The 18,428-nt window shown below is 43.4% G+C and overlaps 1 protein-coding gene across 1 annotated transcript in view; it reads left to right on the forward strand.

Annotated features, from left to right (window-relative positions):
* The window catches only part of slc7a11 (solute carrier family 7 member 11), a 45,736-nt gene that overhangs the window by 13,319 nt on the left and 13,989 nt on the right, over nucleotides 1-18,428 (forward strand). The window contains exons 6-7 of the mRNA XM_075480795.1: nucleotides 675-719; nucleotides 1,192-1,315. Of these exons, the coding sequence (XP_075336910.1) occupies nucleotides 675-719; nucleotides 1,192-1,315 (169 nt within the window). The remainder of the gene's footprint in view (nucleotides 1-674; nucleotides 720-1,191; nucleotides 1,316-18,428) is intronic.

An 18,428-nucleotide genomic window follows, 5' to 3' on the forward strand; every position in this document is an offset into this window, starting at 1 on the left:
GCCTGCTCTCCTGTGCTCCTGTCACAGATGATTACCTCTGTGTTACCTATGCTTGCTCTAGCGCCCAGCCAGACTTTAGTTTTCCGCTCAGCCTTCCACCGAAACCAGCCAGCAGCCCACCTCCGAGCCCCTCTTCACGAGCACCTGCACGGAATCTCCTGGACAAGGTTTACATGGAATCCCCTGGAAACGACACACACCAACCGGACCAGAGGACAGAACCTCCTGACCCTGAATCCTTTCCCAGCTCCACCTATTTATTCTATCTATTTTCCAGTCTCCTGTTCGCTTCTGGGTCCAGTCTTCTCCAGCCCACTGCTTAAAAGCTTGAACATGATTGATTAACTGTTTGAATCTCTGGCTTATATTAATCTCAAATAGTTTAACATAACATAACATAGTTTAAGCTGTTGGTTAAATACTGGATAAAAAAATCAACAGAAAATTAGAATAATGGTAATGGAAACAATAAAACAATAAACAAATGGTTGTATCTGGTAATATGATGGATAGAATTGATTAAAGATGCGGTTAATCCTATATTACATATTACAATAAAATAGACATGTCTGATATTCTTTCACATGTCATTAGAAGGGTAGATACTTAAGCCCCAAAATATAGTGCTGCTGTTGATTAACTTTGAAACTTAATATAACTGTTTGCTTTTACAGGTTCTACCTGAATTTTGTGACAGAGGAAGTAGACAACGCAGAGAAGTAAGTTGAATGCCCTGCCTGTTGTGGTGATGTCAGTTATGTGGATGTGACAGGCTGAAAGCCTGAAGGAAAATATTTTCTGGGAACACACAGTAGGAGAGTAACATATCACAGAGAGAGATTCTGAAGACAGGGATGATTTATATGATAATGTTATGAGCCTAAAGAGAACTGCAGTGTATATTCCCACAGGCATACTGTAAAGTTTCAAATCTCTACAAAACAAGGAGCTGAAAGGATCTTTAGTATCTTCATTTTTATAGATGAAGATGAATAGATGGATGTAGTCTCCTTCTTGACTCCTTATTGTTTTAGGTCAAATTTCTTAGTTATATTACAACTTCCCCCCACTGACTAATTAAACAAAATGTAAAAGGCTGAGATTGGGAAGATAATAGACCTGAGGAAGATGTATAAGCAAGAAAAGTATGTGACAGTTTGTTGCTTCTCTAATAAATCTTCTTGACTGCAGGACATTGCCATTAGCAATCTGTATCTCCATGGCTATTGTGACCGCCTGCTATGTGCTGACCAATGTTGCGTACTTCACTGTCATGTCAGCAGAGGAGCTTCTGGCCTCAGAGGCTGTCGCAGTGGTAAGTAGAGGGGCCAACAATGAAAATATTGTGACTGCAAAGGCAACCATTTAATTAGCCTGTACCTGACTATATCAATAGTATTGATGGTAAAAGTGTCCATTCAATCATCCATCCATCCATCCATCCATCCATCCATCCATCCATCCATCCATCCATCCATTTTCTGGACCAACTGCAGAATAGAGCCTTTCCTAGGATGTTATAGACCAGTCACATGTCCATCACGGAGCTGTAGTAAAATAATAAATGCCTCATTTGATTAATAGAATAGAATAGAAAGAATAGAAAAATACTTGGTAATCCAAGAAATTGGATGCATTCCAACAAAGATGCCTGTGAAAGATACTGAAGATTACATACCTGGATCGGATTACAAACGCAGAAGTCTATCGCAGGACACATACCATACCCATGAGCCAAACAATCAAGCTAAGGAAGCTCAAGTTTGCGGGACATGTACTGAGAATGGAAACACAGAGGCTACCAAAGATTGCCTTCAGCTGGAAACCACAAGGAAACAGAAAGAAAGGCAGACCCAAACTGACGTGGAGACGATCCTTTGAGAAAGACCTGAAAGTACAAGGCATCGACCCGAACACGGTGGAGGTGATCGCCAAGGACAGAGATCAATGGAAACAGCTTGCCGCCCAATGCGCTCTCGAGCGTGGGACGATCTAAGTCTAAGTAAGAAAAATACTTGATTCATCCCCCAATAGGGGAAATTCAAATTAGTCAAGTAGCTCAAAAAAATTATAAATATTTACAATGATTTTATATTAACAACAACAACAACAATAATACTAATAAAATACTACGGATAATAATAATAATAATAATAATAATAATAATAATAATAATAATTATAAATGACTAAATAAATAAATAAAAAATTTGAGAAGAACTCAGCAGTCCCTGTTAAAAAGCCTTCTGGCTGTGGGAACAAAGGCCCTCCTGAAGCTCTCAGTCCTGCAGCCTCTCACTGCAGCTGCTCCTCTGTCCTGCAGGGTGCTGTGGAGAGGATGTTTATTATTCTCCAAAACAGAATCTAACTTCCTCCTCCTCCGTTTCTCCACCACAGCACAGAGGGTCCAGCCTTCTGCCTACAACAGAACCAGCCTTTTTCACCAGTTTGTCCAGGAGCCTACAGTTTTTGTCTGTAGTGCAACTCCCCCAGCAGACAGCAGCATAGAACAGTGCACTCTCAATGATAGTGTGATAAAACATGCACATCATATCACTGCAGACACTGAAGGACCTGAGCGTCTCAGGAAAAAGAGACGGCTCTGGCCCCTCCTGTACACTGCGTCTATGTTGGGAGACCACTCCAGTTTATTATCCAGCACCACCCCCAGGTATCTGCAGGTCTGAACAGTCTCTATCTCCCCTCCATCAATGCAGACTGACTGGTATGGAGTTTTAGATCTCCTGAAGTCCACCACCAGCTCTTTGGTTTTGGTGGTGTTCAGGAGCAAACAGTTCTTTTTGCTCCAGTCAGTAAAGGCCTCCACAAGGTCCCTGTACTCCTTCTCCTGTCCACCATGCACACATGCCACAACAGCCGTATCATCAGAACACTTCTGAATGTGGCAGGACTCTGAGTTGTACCTGAAGTCTGATGTGTACAGGGTGAAAAGAAAAGGAGCCCAAACAGTACCCTGCGGAGCCCCAGTGCTGCATTCCAGTGTTCCAGAAACACATTTCCCCATCCTGACATACTGTGGTCTGGCAGACAAATAGTCTATAATCCATGATGTCAGGGAGGGGGGCACACCCATACCGAGCAGCTTGTCTTTCAGTATGGGAGGCCGTATGGTGTTGAAGGCACTGGAGAAGTTAAAGAACATGATTCTCACATATGAACCAGGCACATCCAGATAAGCATATGCCCGATGCAACATGTACAGAATCGCGTCTTCCACTCCTATGTGTTTCTGGTAGGCAAACTGGAGGGGGTCAAGAGCCTTAGCAACCTGCAATCTGATGCAACGAACAAGAAGTCTCTCCAAGGTCTTCATGATATGAGATGTCAGAGCCACCGGTCTGTAGTCATTCAGCTCCACCGGTTGCCCTAATTTGGGCACCGGTATGAGACAAGAAGTTTTCCACAGTACTGGGACTTTTTCCATCTGAATGCTCATATTGAAGAGCCTCTGAAGAGGGACTGCTAGTTGACCAGCACAGTCCCTCAGAAGCCTTGGACAGACTCCATCTGGGCCTGAAGCCCTCCCTGACTTAAGTCTCCTGAGCTCAGCTCCAACCTCCTCTATAGTTAGACACAGAGGTTGTAGCGGAGGGATGGCAACAGGAGTGAGGTTGCTATCCATCATAGAGAGGGGGGTGCAGCTGGACAGAGGAGGGCTAGTGGTGGGAGCAGCCACAGATGTGGAGATGCAGCTGTGCTTAGGATGCCTGGTGGTGGAAGCTGCCACACAGGTGGAGGTGGAGCTGGGCTCAAGAGACCAGGCGGCGGAAGCTGCTGTAGTGGAGGTACAGCTGGACAGAAGAAGTTTGTTGGTGACAGCAGAGGTAGAGGTGCAGTCAGGCGGAGGAGGGGGCTTGGCAATGCAGGTTGCCATTGAGGTGGAAGTACAGCAGGGCAGTGGAAGCAGTATAGAGGAAGCAGCTGTAGTGGTGGGGGTGGAGGGAGCAGCAGCAGAGGTGGGAAAAGCCACACTGTCAAACCTGTTGTAATAATGGTTGAAAGTATTGGCTCTGTCCACATCACCTTCTACAGACTGAGAGTTCTTCAGTCTGTATCCAGTGATGGTCCTCATGCCCCTCCACACCTCCTTTGGTGTTATTGTTCTCCAGCTGTCTCTCCACCTTTTTCTTGTACTCCACCTTAGCTCGACGTAATGTCTTTTTAAGCTCCTGTTGTACACTCCTCCGCCTTTCTCTATCCCCATTCTGGAACGCCCTCTTTTTCTGCTTCAGGAGGTCTTTGATGTCACTGGTGATCCATGGTTTGTTATTTGGATAGCACCTTACAGTCCTGACTGGAATCACAGTGTCCCTACAGAAGTTAATGTAGTCTGTGATGGTGCTGACCCTCCTGTCCATGTCAATGTCCATTTCATCTTCCTCCAGCAGTACAGCCCAGTCTGTGACATCAAAGCAGTCTCTCAATGCATCACTCGCCTCTGGTGACCACTTCCTGAAAGATCTGGTAGTAACAGGAAGTCTTTGTACACACGGTCTGTATGTGGGTTGTAGATAGACCATGCTGTGATCCGATCTACCCAGTGGTGGAAGAGACACTGCCCTGTAAGCCTCCTTCACGTTAGCATAGAACAGATCTAATGTCTTTTCTCCACGTGTTGGACAGTCCACATACTGTACAAAGCCAGTCAGGCAGGAGGATAGAGAGACGTGGTTGAAATCTCCTGTGATTGCAATGAATGCCTCAGGATGCTGGGTCTGTATCCTAGCAAAGGCATCATGGATGACGTCACACGCCGTTGCAGGTGCCGCCCTCGGTGGAATGTAAACAACGATGACTGTGTATGGGAACTCTCTGGGCGCATAAAATGCACGGAAACCAACTGACAGCAGTTCAATGTCTGGACAACAAACCCTCTCCTTAACGGTCACATTGCGGGGGTTTACCCATCTCTGATTAAAGAACAGTATAACACCCCCGCCTTTCCGCTTACCGCCGCTCGTACTCTGGTCTCGATCCGCTCGTACGGCTGTGAAGCCGGGTATGTCCACACTCAGACAGACAGATCAAACTGCTCTCCTTATACAGCCGTTGGTTCCGCCTCTAGCTCATCACACTTGTTAGGCAGTGAGTTAGCGTTTCCCATAATCACCGAGGGCAGAAAAGGTTTGTATCTCCACCTCCTGTTGTGCCTCTTTGCCTTTAGTTTCGCTCCAGCTCTGCATCCACGGTACAGCTTTTTAAGCTCGGTCAGAATTGGATGTTTAATTCCGCGTCCAATCCTTGACAGTGCCAACAGTTCTTCTCTTGTGTACACTGCTCTAGTAGTGCACAATGTCAAAAAATAAAAATAAAATAAAATGTAGATAAAAAGCAGATCACTAAAAATAACTAAAAATATTTAGATAAAAACAAAAAATGACATGTAATCATATAAACTACGAACAAAATAGAGTTCCACAGACTTCCTGCCGATAAGGCCGGCGCATAGCAACCGAAAGTGATCATATAATGTATATATGTTTGTAATATCTATTTATTATCGTCACTGGAAATAACCAGGAAGAACCATAAAAGTCTCTAGGTCCAAAATGAACATTTGGGATCAATGGAGACACTTTCTGTGTGTCCTCATCACAGAAGACTTGTTCTTAAAATACTGCAGCTCAGCTTTACAATACTACTTTAGTTTCAGTCATGGTGTTATCATCATTTTAGCTTTAGTGAGAAAGGTGTGGCCTTTTCAGACTTCAGATCTATAACATTAGTTGTGTCATCAATGTGTTGAAGCATCATTACAGTATCCTTTGGCCTCCCCCACAGTGGTGGAATGTAACGCCACTGTCTTGAAAACAAACATCTCTCTAAACCTTGTACATGTACAGCTGCACACATGACTTTGTTAACACACATTATAAGATGACAGATGACACCTCCAGGAAACACTATGTTCAGGGTGCACAGATGACATGCTCCTTTTTGCTCTATGTTGGACATTTAAAGTCTGAGTAAAGCAGAAATAAGTGTTGATCTGAGGGTGTCATATAACAGAAAAGTCATTAACCACCCAGACAATACGAGAACAATCTCAGATTAAATGAAAAAAAGTATCTGATCTATGTTAATATGACACTAAGAAAAAAGGAAAAGTTGTGGTTCTGCAGATCAAGGATCAAGCGTCTTGTACAGGACTGATGTGTCTTCATTGTGCATTGATGTAATGTGCTAAAATACAGAGGCTGAATCAGGGTTGAAGTTGATCCACCGCTGAGTCTCAGTAGTCTCAGAGGCAGAACAGGCCCAGCTTGGCGGAACACTGCTCTGAGCAGCAACACTGTTGTTACTGAGCTGTTGCTGGCTTTGTGAGTGCAAGCACACACAATGATGCCTTGCTGAATGGTCTTTGTCATGTGTCAATCACCAAAGAGGATCAGCAGTGGGTTAACAAGGACATCTTTCAGGCAGAGATAAGATGCAGCTTATGGCCCTCCAGTGAGTCAGCAAATGTTTAAGTTAATGAAATTTAAATGTAGTTAACCTGAATAATAAGGTCTAATGACACTCATGGAGGAGTTTGTTTATCAAAGGTGACATGATAAAACAATTCTTTTGATCTGATTCAAAGTAGCCCAAACATTTCCTTTAGTGATTATTTGCTGATGAGGATGTGCCTAAGGACTAAATGTAGACAATGGGAAGCAAATCCATTTTTTAGAGGAGAAGCTTGAATCTTTTAGTTTGTGTTCTTTTACACAGTATAAATTCAACATGACAGAATGCAATATGAAATTGTATGTGTCAAATGAGCACTTTGCTGTTCTTTGGAAACTCTAGTTAGGAAATAAGACTCATCAATCTGATAGTAAAATCTAAAACAGAGTTTAGCCGTGCAGTTTTTGAAGCTGAGGTAGTGTGTGCTACTTGAGAGCTTTTAGTTGCATTGGCACCGCGGTGACGTTTACTCCTGACATGAACACCGAGGCTGCCTTCCTGCACTTCAGCTGTCACTATTAGTAAAGTCTCTGATGGCTCAGCTTCCCAGCAGCTGTTAATGCAATTGTTCCAGCCCAGCCCGTTAAGGCTAATCACATCACAGACATTCCCAAATAACAGCCAACATTCGTTATACGACTGCTATCGGTGTAACTGTAAGCCCATAGCTGGGGAAGACTCAATCACTGAGCGATCCATGTGCTTTTGTAATGCACTTAGTTTTATTGCCCCGTGCACGATGAGTGTTAGGAGCGTCTTAAGAAAGGTGTTAAGAGCATGTCTGTGTTCTGGAAAGGCAGCAATGTGATAACAGGATTGTACTCTGCACTTCCTCTCACAGATAGTGGACAGAAGTTTACATCTAAAACTTCATTCAAGAATTCAACTCATGTCTTCAACTTATATCAGAGGAACTTGCCACAAAGCATAGTTAGTCATTTTAGATCATTATTAAATCAAAAGTGTGAAGGTCAGTGAGAGAGCTAAATTGTGTGTGTTAAGTCATCATCACATAACCTAAGAAAGTTTTTATCATTTGAGAACTAAAGATGATATCATTCTATTGAAGCCTGTGATAATAATCACAGCAACTTTAAATAGAATAAGAAAACATTCATAACAATGGACTTACATGTTTTGATTAAAAAAAAAAATCAATGAAAACATCTTTAAACTTTACTGCTTTAATGTGGATGTAGATTCAGTTATATTTGTTCTCATGTTCAAAACAACAAAAACAAAAAAACATCAAATTCTTTACTTTCAAAGTGAATATCATTAAAGAAAACTCCATTTTACTCTTAATGCTGAGATCCGAATATTTCAATCTTTATCAACTGAATGCTTAAGTAATCCTTGTGCAGTATGAACTTGTACAAGACAAATGTTTTGGAAAGGTAACACATTATAAACTATATGGGTGAAGTTAGGAAATCATTTTACCTTACTTTAAAACATGTACTATAGTATCATGCCACATTGAAATGTTAACATACCAGGGCACAAATCTCTGTTCCTTTGCAAAAGCTCATGAACCAGAGATCTCAGTCAATACATTATTTGAAAGTTTTTAGTTTCATAGCTATTTCCCTTTTTGATCATCATCACAAATCATCATTACAGATACGTAAGGGTAGACCCACATCTACCATTGTGATGCATTATCCCAGAAAATGTGTGGATGGAAGAAGGCATGGTGTAGGGGCAGCTTCGCAGCTGCCTCTTCTGAGCGGATAAAACTTTGTCCAACGTCCAAAATAAAGTCTTATTTTATTTGTTCACATTCAAACCAAATTAAAAGGTTTCATTAACTCAAAGTATACAAACAAAAAGGGCTCTATTTCGGAGGTTTCTACAAACACGGTTGAAAGACTGTTTGCCTCTTCCGCTCCCAGCTGGCCACCTGAGCGAGGCGCTTTTATGAAACGTCATTCCAAATCCAATTAGACACGTCACACAGTAGGCCAAACAGAGCGGCCCAAGCAAGACAGTCCAACAACAAAATAAATAATCCATAATTATTATTATTATTTTATTATTTTTATTGATTTCTTTTGTTGTGTATTTTATATAACCCTATTCTTTTAACTGTTAGCTCCTCCTCCCCCTTCCCTTTATCGAGCCTCTGCTCGTTCAGGCTGCTATTGAAAATAAGAATTTTTGTTCTTAATTGCTTGCCTGGTTAAATAAAGGTAAATAATAAAATAATAATAATTACCAGATCAAACTTCATAAACATAAATACCATCATTCCATAACCAAAATATACAAATAATAAGTCAAAAAGTTTATCAAACACAAAATAGGCAAAATGGCTCCAACATTCCGGCCCCTAATTGAGCACAACGTGGCAATTCAATACATATTCATAAGGAGCCATTCATTTCAAATTCAGAAGTCCAGAAGCATTCAAGTTCTGCATGAGCACATAGCGCAAAAGTCTCTCATGATTCAACAGAAAAGTCCTTCCATAGTATCCAAAAATGTATCCTTTGGAGAAAAATGGTCCAAAAAAAAAAAATCCTTGAGATTCAAAAGAGTAATTCAAACAAATAGTCCTTGTATGCTTATTTCATAGTCCATTATTCAAGCATCAAATGTCAAATGTCAAACTCAAAAGTCAATTTTCATATTAATTCCACATTCAAAATTCAATTTTCCTTCATATTTCCCAAAATTTCAAAGAATTCAGCAATGCTTTCCACATTCATATCAACACACACAAAAACACGCACACGCAACCATACGCATACGCACACGCACACACACACACACACTTTCATTCAGTGCACTATTGTGTGGTTAGTAAAGTGTCATGTGTCCTATATGTACTGTGATGCGTGTTCTACAGTGCACAGTGAAAATGAGTACACCCCTGTTGAAAAGTAACATTTTGAACAATATTTTAATACACACACAAGTTATTCCCAAAACGTGCATAGAGTAAGTTTAATACAACATCTGTTGAGCTTACAACAGAAAAGAAAGGTCAATAATATAACTTAAATGACATATTTGTCCATTTTTGTGAAATTATGCTGGTGCAAAAGTGAGTACACCCCTATGTTAAACTCCCTGAGAATGGGCCGTGTTGGCCCGAAATGTCATGAAATGAAAAGGCATTAAAAGGGAGGTCATCGTTGTGCGTTTCATCCTTGCCTTACATTGAAATTTTACATTTTGAGTCTGCACCAGGCTAAAAGAGACGTGTGTGAGATTTGACTGAAATCCTATGGAGAGTATCATGATCTGCTTCAGTAGTCACAGTACATGTTGACAAGCATGTTTCTTTTGGTGAAATTCAGCTTCCTACTGTTGATGGCATCCATACAGCCCCAAACCATGTCACTCCCACTACTATGCTTGACTTTAAGCATGGGGCACTTTTCTTTGTACAAATCACTTTTTACCACCACACAGGCTTGACACCATCTAAAGCAAATTTGTTCATCTTGGTGTCATCAGATCACAGGACATGGTTCTAGCAATCCATATTCTTAGTTTGTTTGTCTCTGATGAGACAATGATAAACAAATTTGCTTTCGATGGTGTCAAGCCTGTGTGGTGGTAAAAAGTGATTTGTACAAAGAAAAGTGCCCCATGCTTAAAGTCAAGCATAGTAGTGGGAGTGACATGGTTTGGGGCTGTATGGATGCCATCAACAGTAGGAAGCTGAATTTCACCAAAAGAAACATGCTTGTCAACATGTACTGTGACTACTGAAGCAGATCATGATACTCTCCATAGGATTTCAGTCAAATCTCACACACGTCTCTTTTAGCCTGGTGCAGACTCAAAATGTAAAATTTCAATGTAAGGCAAGGATGAAACGCACAACGATGACCTCCCTTTTAATGCCTTTTCATTTCATGACATTTCGGGCCAACACGGCCCATTCTCAGGGAGTTTAACATAGGGGTGTACTCACTTTTGCACCAGCATAATTTCACAAAAATGGACAAATATGTCATTTAAGTTATATTATTGACCTTTCTTTTCTGTTGTAAGCTGAACAGATGTTGTATTAAACTTACTCTATGCACGTTTTGGGAATAACTTGTGTGTGTATTAAAATATTGTTCAAAATGTTACTTTTCAACAGGGGTGTACTCATTTTCACTGTGCACTGTATGTGTTCTGTCAGGTCAAGTCAGTCAGGCCATATCTTTGAGGAGGCAAAGTCTCGTGATAGGCCTTTCAAGGGTGCCAGTTTGGGTCTTGACCTTGACACGACGTACATGTCCGTTGGTGTCAGGGAATGTCTCTGTGATCAAGCCCATAGGCCAGGAGTTGCGTGGCGCAGTTTCATCAATGATCAGTACCAGGTCACCAGGTTTAATGTTTCTCTTCACTTCATTCCACTACTGTCTCTCTTGCATAAGGGAAAGGTATTCTCGCGTCCATCTTTTCCAGAAGAGATCTGATAGGTACTGGACCTGCTTCCATCTTCTCCTGGAGTAACAGTCCTGCTTGTTAAAGAGTCCTGGTGGAAGGATAGGATTTCCTTTAAGGAGCAGTATGTGGTTGGGTGTAAGAGGTTCAGGATCTTTCGGATCTCCAGATGATGCAGTGATTGGACGTGCATTGAGAATGGCTTCCACTTCGCAGAGAGCAGTGTGAAGACATTCGTCAGTCATGGTTTGTTCTTTCGTGACAGAGTACAGGGTTTTCTTGATGATGCATATGAGACGCTCCCACGCACCTCCATGATGTGAGCCGTATGGTGGGTTGAAGGTCCATTTGATTCCCTTCTCGTGCATTGCGTTCTGTATCTTACTGAGGTTCATGTGAGTAAGGGCTTCCCTGAGCTCCCTTTCGGCTCCCACAAAGTTGGTTCCGTTATCACTGAGGATCTCCTTGACCTGGCCACGTCTACAGATGAATCTGCGGATGACTGAAATGCAGGAATCTGTGTCTAGGGTGTAGGACATCTCCAAGTGTATGGCTCTGCTGACAAGACAGGTAAATAATGCTCCGTATCTCTTCACTGTGCTACGACCATACTTGACTTCAATAGGTCCGAAGTAGTCCAGGCCTGTGTGAGTGAATGGGGGTAAGTCTGGGGTTATTCTTACAGAGGGCAGGTCTGCTATTTTCTGGTTGATGGCTCTGCTATGCCACCTTCTGCAGAGTATGCAGTCGTCCGTTATTCTCCTTGCAGCAGCATTTGCTTTAGGGATCCAGTATTTGGTTCGTAGTTCTGAGAGTATTTGATTTTTTCCACAGTGTCTGGCTGAGTTGTGGACATAACTCAGAAGTATTCTTGATAAGTGGTGGTCATGAGGCAGAATGGCTGGATGTTTGACTTCTTCCGGCATGGCCAGCCTACTCAGTCTGCCACCCACTCTTAAAATTCCTTCTTGGAGAACAGGGTCTAGCTTATAGAGCTTACTGTCTCTCTTCACAGTTTGGCCCTTCTATAGCGCACACACTTCATCTCTGAAGGATTGATGTTGAACATGGGCTAAAAGTGACATTTCAGCATCTTTGAGCTCTTGCACTGAGAGCTGTTGGTCTGCAGGATCTGGTTTTATTGACATTTTCAATGAGACGCTGGTCTGGCTCTTCAGCCTCAGATGTTTCTTGAACTTTAGAAGCCAAGCTGTAGCTCTGATCAGTTTTGGTCATGATGAAAAGTGCTCTATGAAGCAGGTAAGGGGGCTCTGCTGCTGGACTGTTGTGGCAAGAGTCACGGCAGTTTTCTTTACCTCAGGGTCATTCTCAGAGAGTTCCAGAGGTTCAGTCGAGAGTTTTGGCCAAGCACTTTCAGATTGGGTCAGGAAGTCAGGGCCTTTGATCCAATTTGTAGCTGCCAGTAAGGTCTCAGCTCGCATCCCTCTGGATGCCTTGTCTGCTGGGTTCAAGGCAGTTCGTATGTGACGCCATTGAGATTTCTCTGTCTGATTGCGAATGAGTGTCACTCTGTTTGCCACGCATGTTTTGAATCTCTGTGTGTCACTCATGATGTATTTCAGAACAGAAGTGCTATCAGTCCAGAATACAGAGTCTGACATCCTGAGCTCTAGCTCATTCCTCAGCATTCTGTCCATCCGAGCAGCCAACACTGCTGATGCAAGTTCCAATCGGGGTATTGTGATCACCTTCAATGGAGCCACTCTTGCTTTCCCCATCAGAAAGGCAATCTCCGGAGGTCTACCTCTACTGGTCAGTCGCAGGTAACTCACTGTCCCGTAGCCGCTCTCACTGGCGTCGCAGAAGTGGTGTAATTGGGCATCTGTGACTTCAAATCCTGCTGGCTTGTAGCATCGTTCAATTTTGAAGCTTGAGAGTACCTCAAGGTCCTTCAGCCATTCCTTCCACTTTGATGCAAGTGCTGTTGGGATATCCTCGTCCCATCCATAGTTCAACTTGCAGAGCTCTTGGAGAATCATCTTTCCAGACAGCATGACGGGCGATAAGAATCCCAGGGGATCATAGATGGAGTTCAGCACTGACAGGATTCCCCTTCTGCTATGCGGTTTTTCTTTCAAAGTGATGTTAAAGAAGAACATATCTGACTCGATGTCCCATCTCATGCCGAGAGCACGTTCAGCTGGAAGTTTGTCCTTTTCCAAGTCGATGTTCTTGAGCTCTTTGGCCCGTTCCTCGTGAGGTAGTGATGCGAGGACTGAACGGCTGTTGCTGGCCCATTTGGTGAGCTTGAATCCACCAGTTGCGCAAACTGCCTTCAGGTTCTGGACCAGAGTGATGGCTTGCTTTTCATTGGCCACTGATTTCAAACAATCATCTACATAAAAGTTATGCAGGATGGTGTTGAGGACTGGAGTGTCAGCCTTGTCTTTGTTATCCTCAGCTGTCTGTCGAAGGGCAAAGTTTGCACAGCTTGGGGATGAAACTGCACCGAACATATGCACTATCATTCGGTATTCTCTAAGTGGTTGTTCAGTGTCGCCATCTGGCCACCATAAGAATCTCAGAAAGTCCACATCATCTTCCGGAATCTTTACTTGGTGGAACATTCCTTCAATGTCCCCCATCATGGCCACTGATTCCTGTCTGAATCGAAGTAGTACACCCAGCATGGTGTTCGTAAGATCGGGGCCTTGCAATAGCTCAGAGTTCAAGGATGTGCCTTGGAAGGAGGAAGTACAGTCGAAAACCACACGGATAGACCTTTTCTGCTTGTGATAGACCTCGTGATGAGGGATGTACCAGAGTCTTCCATCGTTCCGGTGGAGCTGTTCTTCAGGTACCATCTCAGCATGTCCATTCTTGAGAACATCATTCATGAAGCTGACATAGTCCTTCTTAAACATTGAATCTCTTTCCAATTTCTTCTTAAGACCCAGAGCTCTTTGTTCGGCCATCTTCTTATTGTTTGGTAGACAGACATCATCTCTGCGGAATGGCAGTCGCAACTCGTAGTGACCATCTCGTTTCGTCACGGACTCATTCATGATTTCAAGAAATCTTTTGTCCTCGAAGGAGTGTTCTGATTTCTCTTCGTAGGCCAATTCTGGGTAATCCTGATTGTACTGCTGAACCCAGAGTTCTTCCAGGTGAGCCACTGATATTCGGTTGGATGTGACCAGTGGTCGGCCATGGTGGTCTACAGGTGAGCTAATGCCCAGTGGTCCATTTATGATCCATCCTAGGCGTGTTAAGACAGCATACGGCCCCTCGACTTGACTGCTGATCACCCTCAGGGGTTCCAGGGCCTTGGGAACATTCACCCCAATCAACAGACTGACGTCTGCTATGAGGGACTTGAAGTGGATGTCGTGTAGATAGGTCCACTGCTTCACATCATCCTCACATGGGATGTTCTCTCTTTTTACAGGAATGGTGCATTGTGTGAAGACCTCGGGAAGCGCTAGGACCTGGTCACCATCGAGACTGCAGACTTCCAGTCCTGTCACACTGTATGTTTGCACAGGCTTTTCCTGGTTCATGGTTCGTAATAAAAATTCTGTTTTTCTTCCCCTCACCGACAGCTGTTCCATGAGTGCCTCGGTGCAGAATGTTGCAGAACTTCCGGAATCGAGGAAGGCGTAGGTTTGTATGATGTGACTGCCCTTAGATGTTTTTACTTTCACAGGTACGATCGGCAGTTTGTGGTCTATTTGGCCTGTAGATGTCAGGCTCACTGGGACTGACCCGGTACCATTGCTGCCATCTTTCTTGGTCACAGAAGTGACTGTTGCATTCTGCGTAGCACCATCTGGTGGGTTGTTTGTAAAGTGCAAGATCGTGGGGTGTTTCTTTGCGCATGAGTGACATGTCAGGCGGTTTTTGCATGTCTTGCTGAGATGCCCTTTAATCAAGCACCCAAAACAAAGCCCATTTCTCTTCAGAAACTCCACCTTCTGGTCGTGGGGAATTTTAGCTATCCGTCTGCAAGATTCCATGGTGTGGTTTCCCTGGCAGTACATGCAAGGTTTTGCAAATGCGTCTTTCTTGTTTGTGTTGGTGTCAGAATTCTGTGTGTTGGCATCTGTAGAAGTTGTGACTGGGGACACTGTGGTAGCAAAAGTTTTCTTGCTTCCAGACTTCGTATGGCATGTGTCTGTTGCCACATGTCTGGGTTTTGGATTTTTAGTCACATCTTGAATATTGCCAAACACTGGGTCTTGCATGATCCGGACTTCCCTTTCAAAGAATTTGACTAGGTCGTGGAACTTGGGTCTCTGCTTAGTCTGCTCCATGTGGTTGCACACAGCAGATCGCCATCTCTCTCGGAGTTTGTATGGAAGTTTTGTTACAATCAGTTTCATGTTGGATGGTAAATCAAGCTCTGACATGTACTGGAATGTTTGTGCGGTGTTGTTACAGCTTCTCAGATAGAGTGCATAGCTGTTCAGCTCCTCTGCGTCATCTGGACGAATTGCGGCCCAATCCAAGGCTTTCTGCATGTATGCCGTTGTAATTTTAAATTCGTCACCGAAGTGATGTTTGAGCAGGCGCTTTGCTTCCCTATAACCAGCTGCAGCATCCATATGTAGACAGCTTCTCACGAGTTGCTTAGGCTGCCCTGCCGTAAACTGATCCAGGAAGTACAGTCTGTCTTCATAACTGTCAGTCTTGTCTTCAATATTGTGTCTGAAAGCTTGCGTGAACAACTGGTATTCTAACGGGTCACCACTGAAGACAGGAACCTCTTTTTTAGGAAGAGAAGTCTGCGACACTACAGACACAAGCAGGTTTGTCATGTCTGATTGTGCTGATATGTTCATGGGGCTGGATGCACCCCCTGCAGGAGTGATCTGTCCTCCCATCTGTTGGCTGACTTTCTTACTGGCAATAGGTCTGGAGGTAACATGTTTGCTTAGTGGGTTTGCTGTTGTCATTGGTATTGTTGTAGTTGTCATTTTTAGTTGTTATTGTTGGTGGTGGTCTGGGTGTTGGTGCTGCTGAAATCTGAAGTGCTCGTATGGCTGTCTGTAGAGGTGTTTTTGATACAGCTCCTAATTCAGCAAAGTGAGGTGGTAAAAGCACTGAGTCTACTCTGCTGTCTTCAGTTGCCATGGTTTCAGTAGGTTGGGGTTGTTGCGTTTCCAGGTATTCATCCAGGTAAGAATTCATACCATCTTCCTGTTTAAATGTAGGTTATATTTCCTCGCCAAGTTCAAATGCATTTAGGACCTTTAATTTTGCATCTTTAACAGCCAGGTCTTCTTTTAATTGCAGGGCTTCCATCTTAGCTTGCAAGTCTTGTTTCTCTTTTTGCAAGGTGTGTTTCTCCTTTAGAGTCTTTGCCCTTTCTAGCAATTCTGCTCTGTCTGCTGCTAATTCAGCTTTGGTAGCAGACACATAGGACTTGGAGGTCTTGGATGTACGTGATGAACGTGAACTACGTCTTGACACCCTTGAGGCACTGTCATTCGGGCCAACTAGTGTTTGTGGATCTACGTCGTGTTGTGTTAATCGTAAATCTACGTCATGCTGTGGTAACTGTGGGTGTACTTCATGTTGTGTTAACTGTGGGGCTACTTCATGTTGTGCTACCCAAGCGTCTGTGTCAGTAATGAATGTATAGAATTTGGCTACCCTGGGTTCGTACCAATCAAGGTTCTCATTCTCTCTCATGTCATCAGACAACAGTGCTTGCACAGACTCATGACACACATTAAAATCATTAAGTATGATCTTAAAACCAAGCAACTCAGTTTTCACAACAGCAACATCAGCATGTTCATTCATAATTTTTTTCATGTCATTCATTTTGCGAGTGCAATGGCCAAGTTTGCCTCGCCGCATTGCACTCAGCCCTTTAAACGAAGGCTCAGTCTCCGGTTGTGTCTCCGATTCAGTAACCGGCACCTGGCCTTCATCAGAAATGGTCATGTCGAAGTTAGTGGGCTCCGTGTGGGCCTCCATGTCAGACATATCAACAGCGTAGGCCTCTATCAAATCAAGTGCGTATTCTTACACAGTCCAAGCACGTCGAAATTTAAAGGTTCAAGTATTACACGCGCATTCAAAGTTCCTCAGCACGCGTCAAAACAGTAACCCGAGCAGGGCTATTTCGATTTTAATACTTCCACAAAGCGTCAGACTGTCACAAAAAGCAGTTCATTGCACTGTCCATAATTTTACCAAACGAAAAAAAGTGTTCAAGGCGAAGAAAACAAATCACAGTAATCCACGTTTCAAATCTTCATCAGAAGTGCAATCCGTGGCACCAATGTAGGCCTCGCCTATTGTCCTTCCAAACAGCTCCAAACAAAGTCTCTCGTAAAAAGTGACTGAGCTCACCTGGTCTGTCGATCAAATAATGTTCCAGGTTACTCACGACACTGAGACGATGCAGGATAATCCACAGAAAGTCTTCCAGTAATCCAAATAAGAAGCGAATCTTTGTCCGTCAACATCCGAAGTTTGAAGCAGTCTTTCAACTTATGTAGGGGCAGCTTCGCAGCTGCCTCTTCTGAGCGGATAAAACTTCGTCCAACGCGCGTTGTAGAAAAATAAAGTCTTATTTTATTTGTTCACATTCAAACCAAATTAAAAGGTTTCATTAACTCAAAGTATACAAACAAAAAGGGCTCTATTTCGGAGGTTTCTACAAACACGGTTGAAAGACTGTTTGCCTCTTCCGCTCCCAGCTGGCCACTTGAGCGAGGCGCTTTTATGAAACGTCATTCCAAATCCAATTAGACACGTCACACAGTAGGCCAAACAGAGCGGCCCAAGCAAGACAGTCCAACAACAAAATAAATAATCCATAATTACCAGATCAAACTTCATAAACATAAATACCATCATTCCATTCCATTCCATTCCAAAAGATAGAGTGCAGTAGAGGGTAGGGTAGGGGTAGGGAAGTACAGAAAGATAAGTGCAGTAGAGGGTAGGGTAGGGGTAGGGAAGTACAGAAAGATAGAGTGCAGTAGAGGGTAGGGTAGGGGTAGGGAAGTACAGAAAGATAGTGCAGTAGAGGGTAGGGTAGGGGTAGGGAAGTACAGAAAGATAGTGCAGTAGAGGGTAGGGTAGGGGTAGGGAAGTACAGAAAGATAGAGTGCAGTAGAGGGTAGGGTAGGGGTAGGGAAGTACAGAAAGATAGTGCAGTAGAGGGTAGGGTAGGGGTAGGGAAGTACAGAAAGATAGAGTGCAGTAGAGGGTAGGGTAGGGGTAGGGAAGTACAGGGTCAGTGCAGGATAGGAGATCCTCTCTGAAGACTTGGGTCTTCAAGAGTTTCTTGTCCAATGGCAGTTGGGATAGGGCCCACATGACCCTGACCAAGATTAAATAGGTGTAGAAAATGGATGGATGGAGCCTATTAGAGAGAGAGAGCAAGGAGGTGTATAGAAAGAAGCTTGAGAGTAAACTGCAGAGGAACAATATCAGAGATGTGTGGTCAGGAATGAAGAAGATCACAGGCCTCAAGCAGAGGGAGGATCGGATGGATGGAAGTCTGGACAGAGCAAATGAGCTGAACACATTCTTCGACAGGTTCAGTTCAGGAACAAGCTCACCATCCTCCCCTCCTGTTCCCAG

This window comes from Odontesthes bonariensis, chromosome 13, assembly GCF_027942865.1.
Source record: "Odontesthes bonariensis isolate fOdoBon6 chromosome 13, fOdoBon6.hap1, whole genome shotgun sequence".
Lineage (NCBI taxonomy): Eukaryota > Metazoa > Chordata > Actinopteri > Atheriniformes > Atherinopsidae > Odontesthes > Odontesthes bonariensis.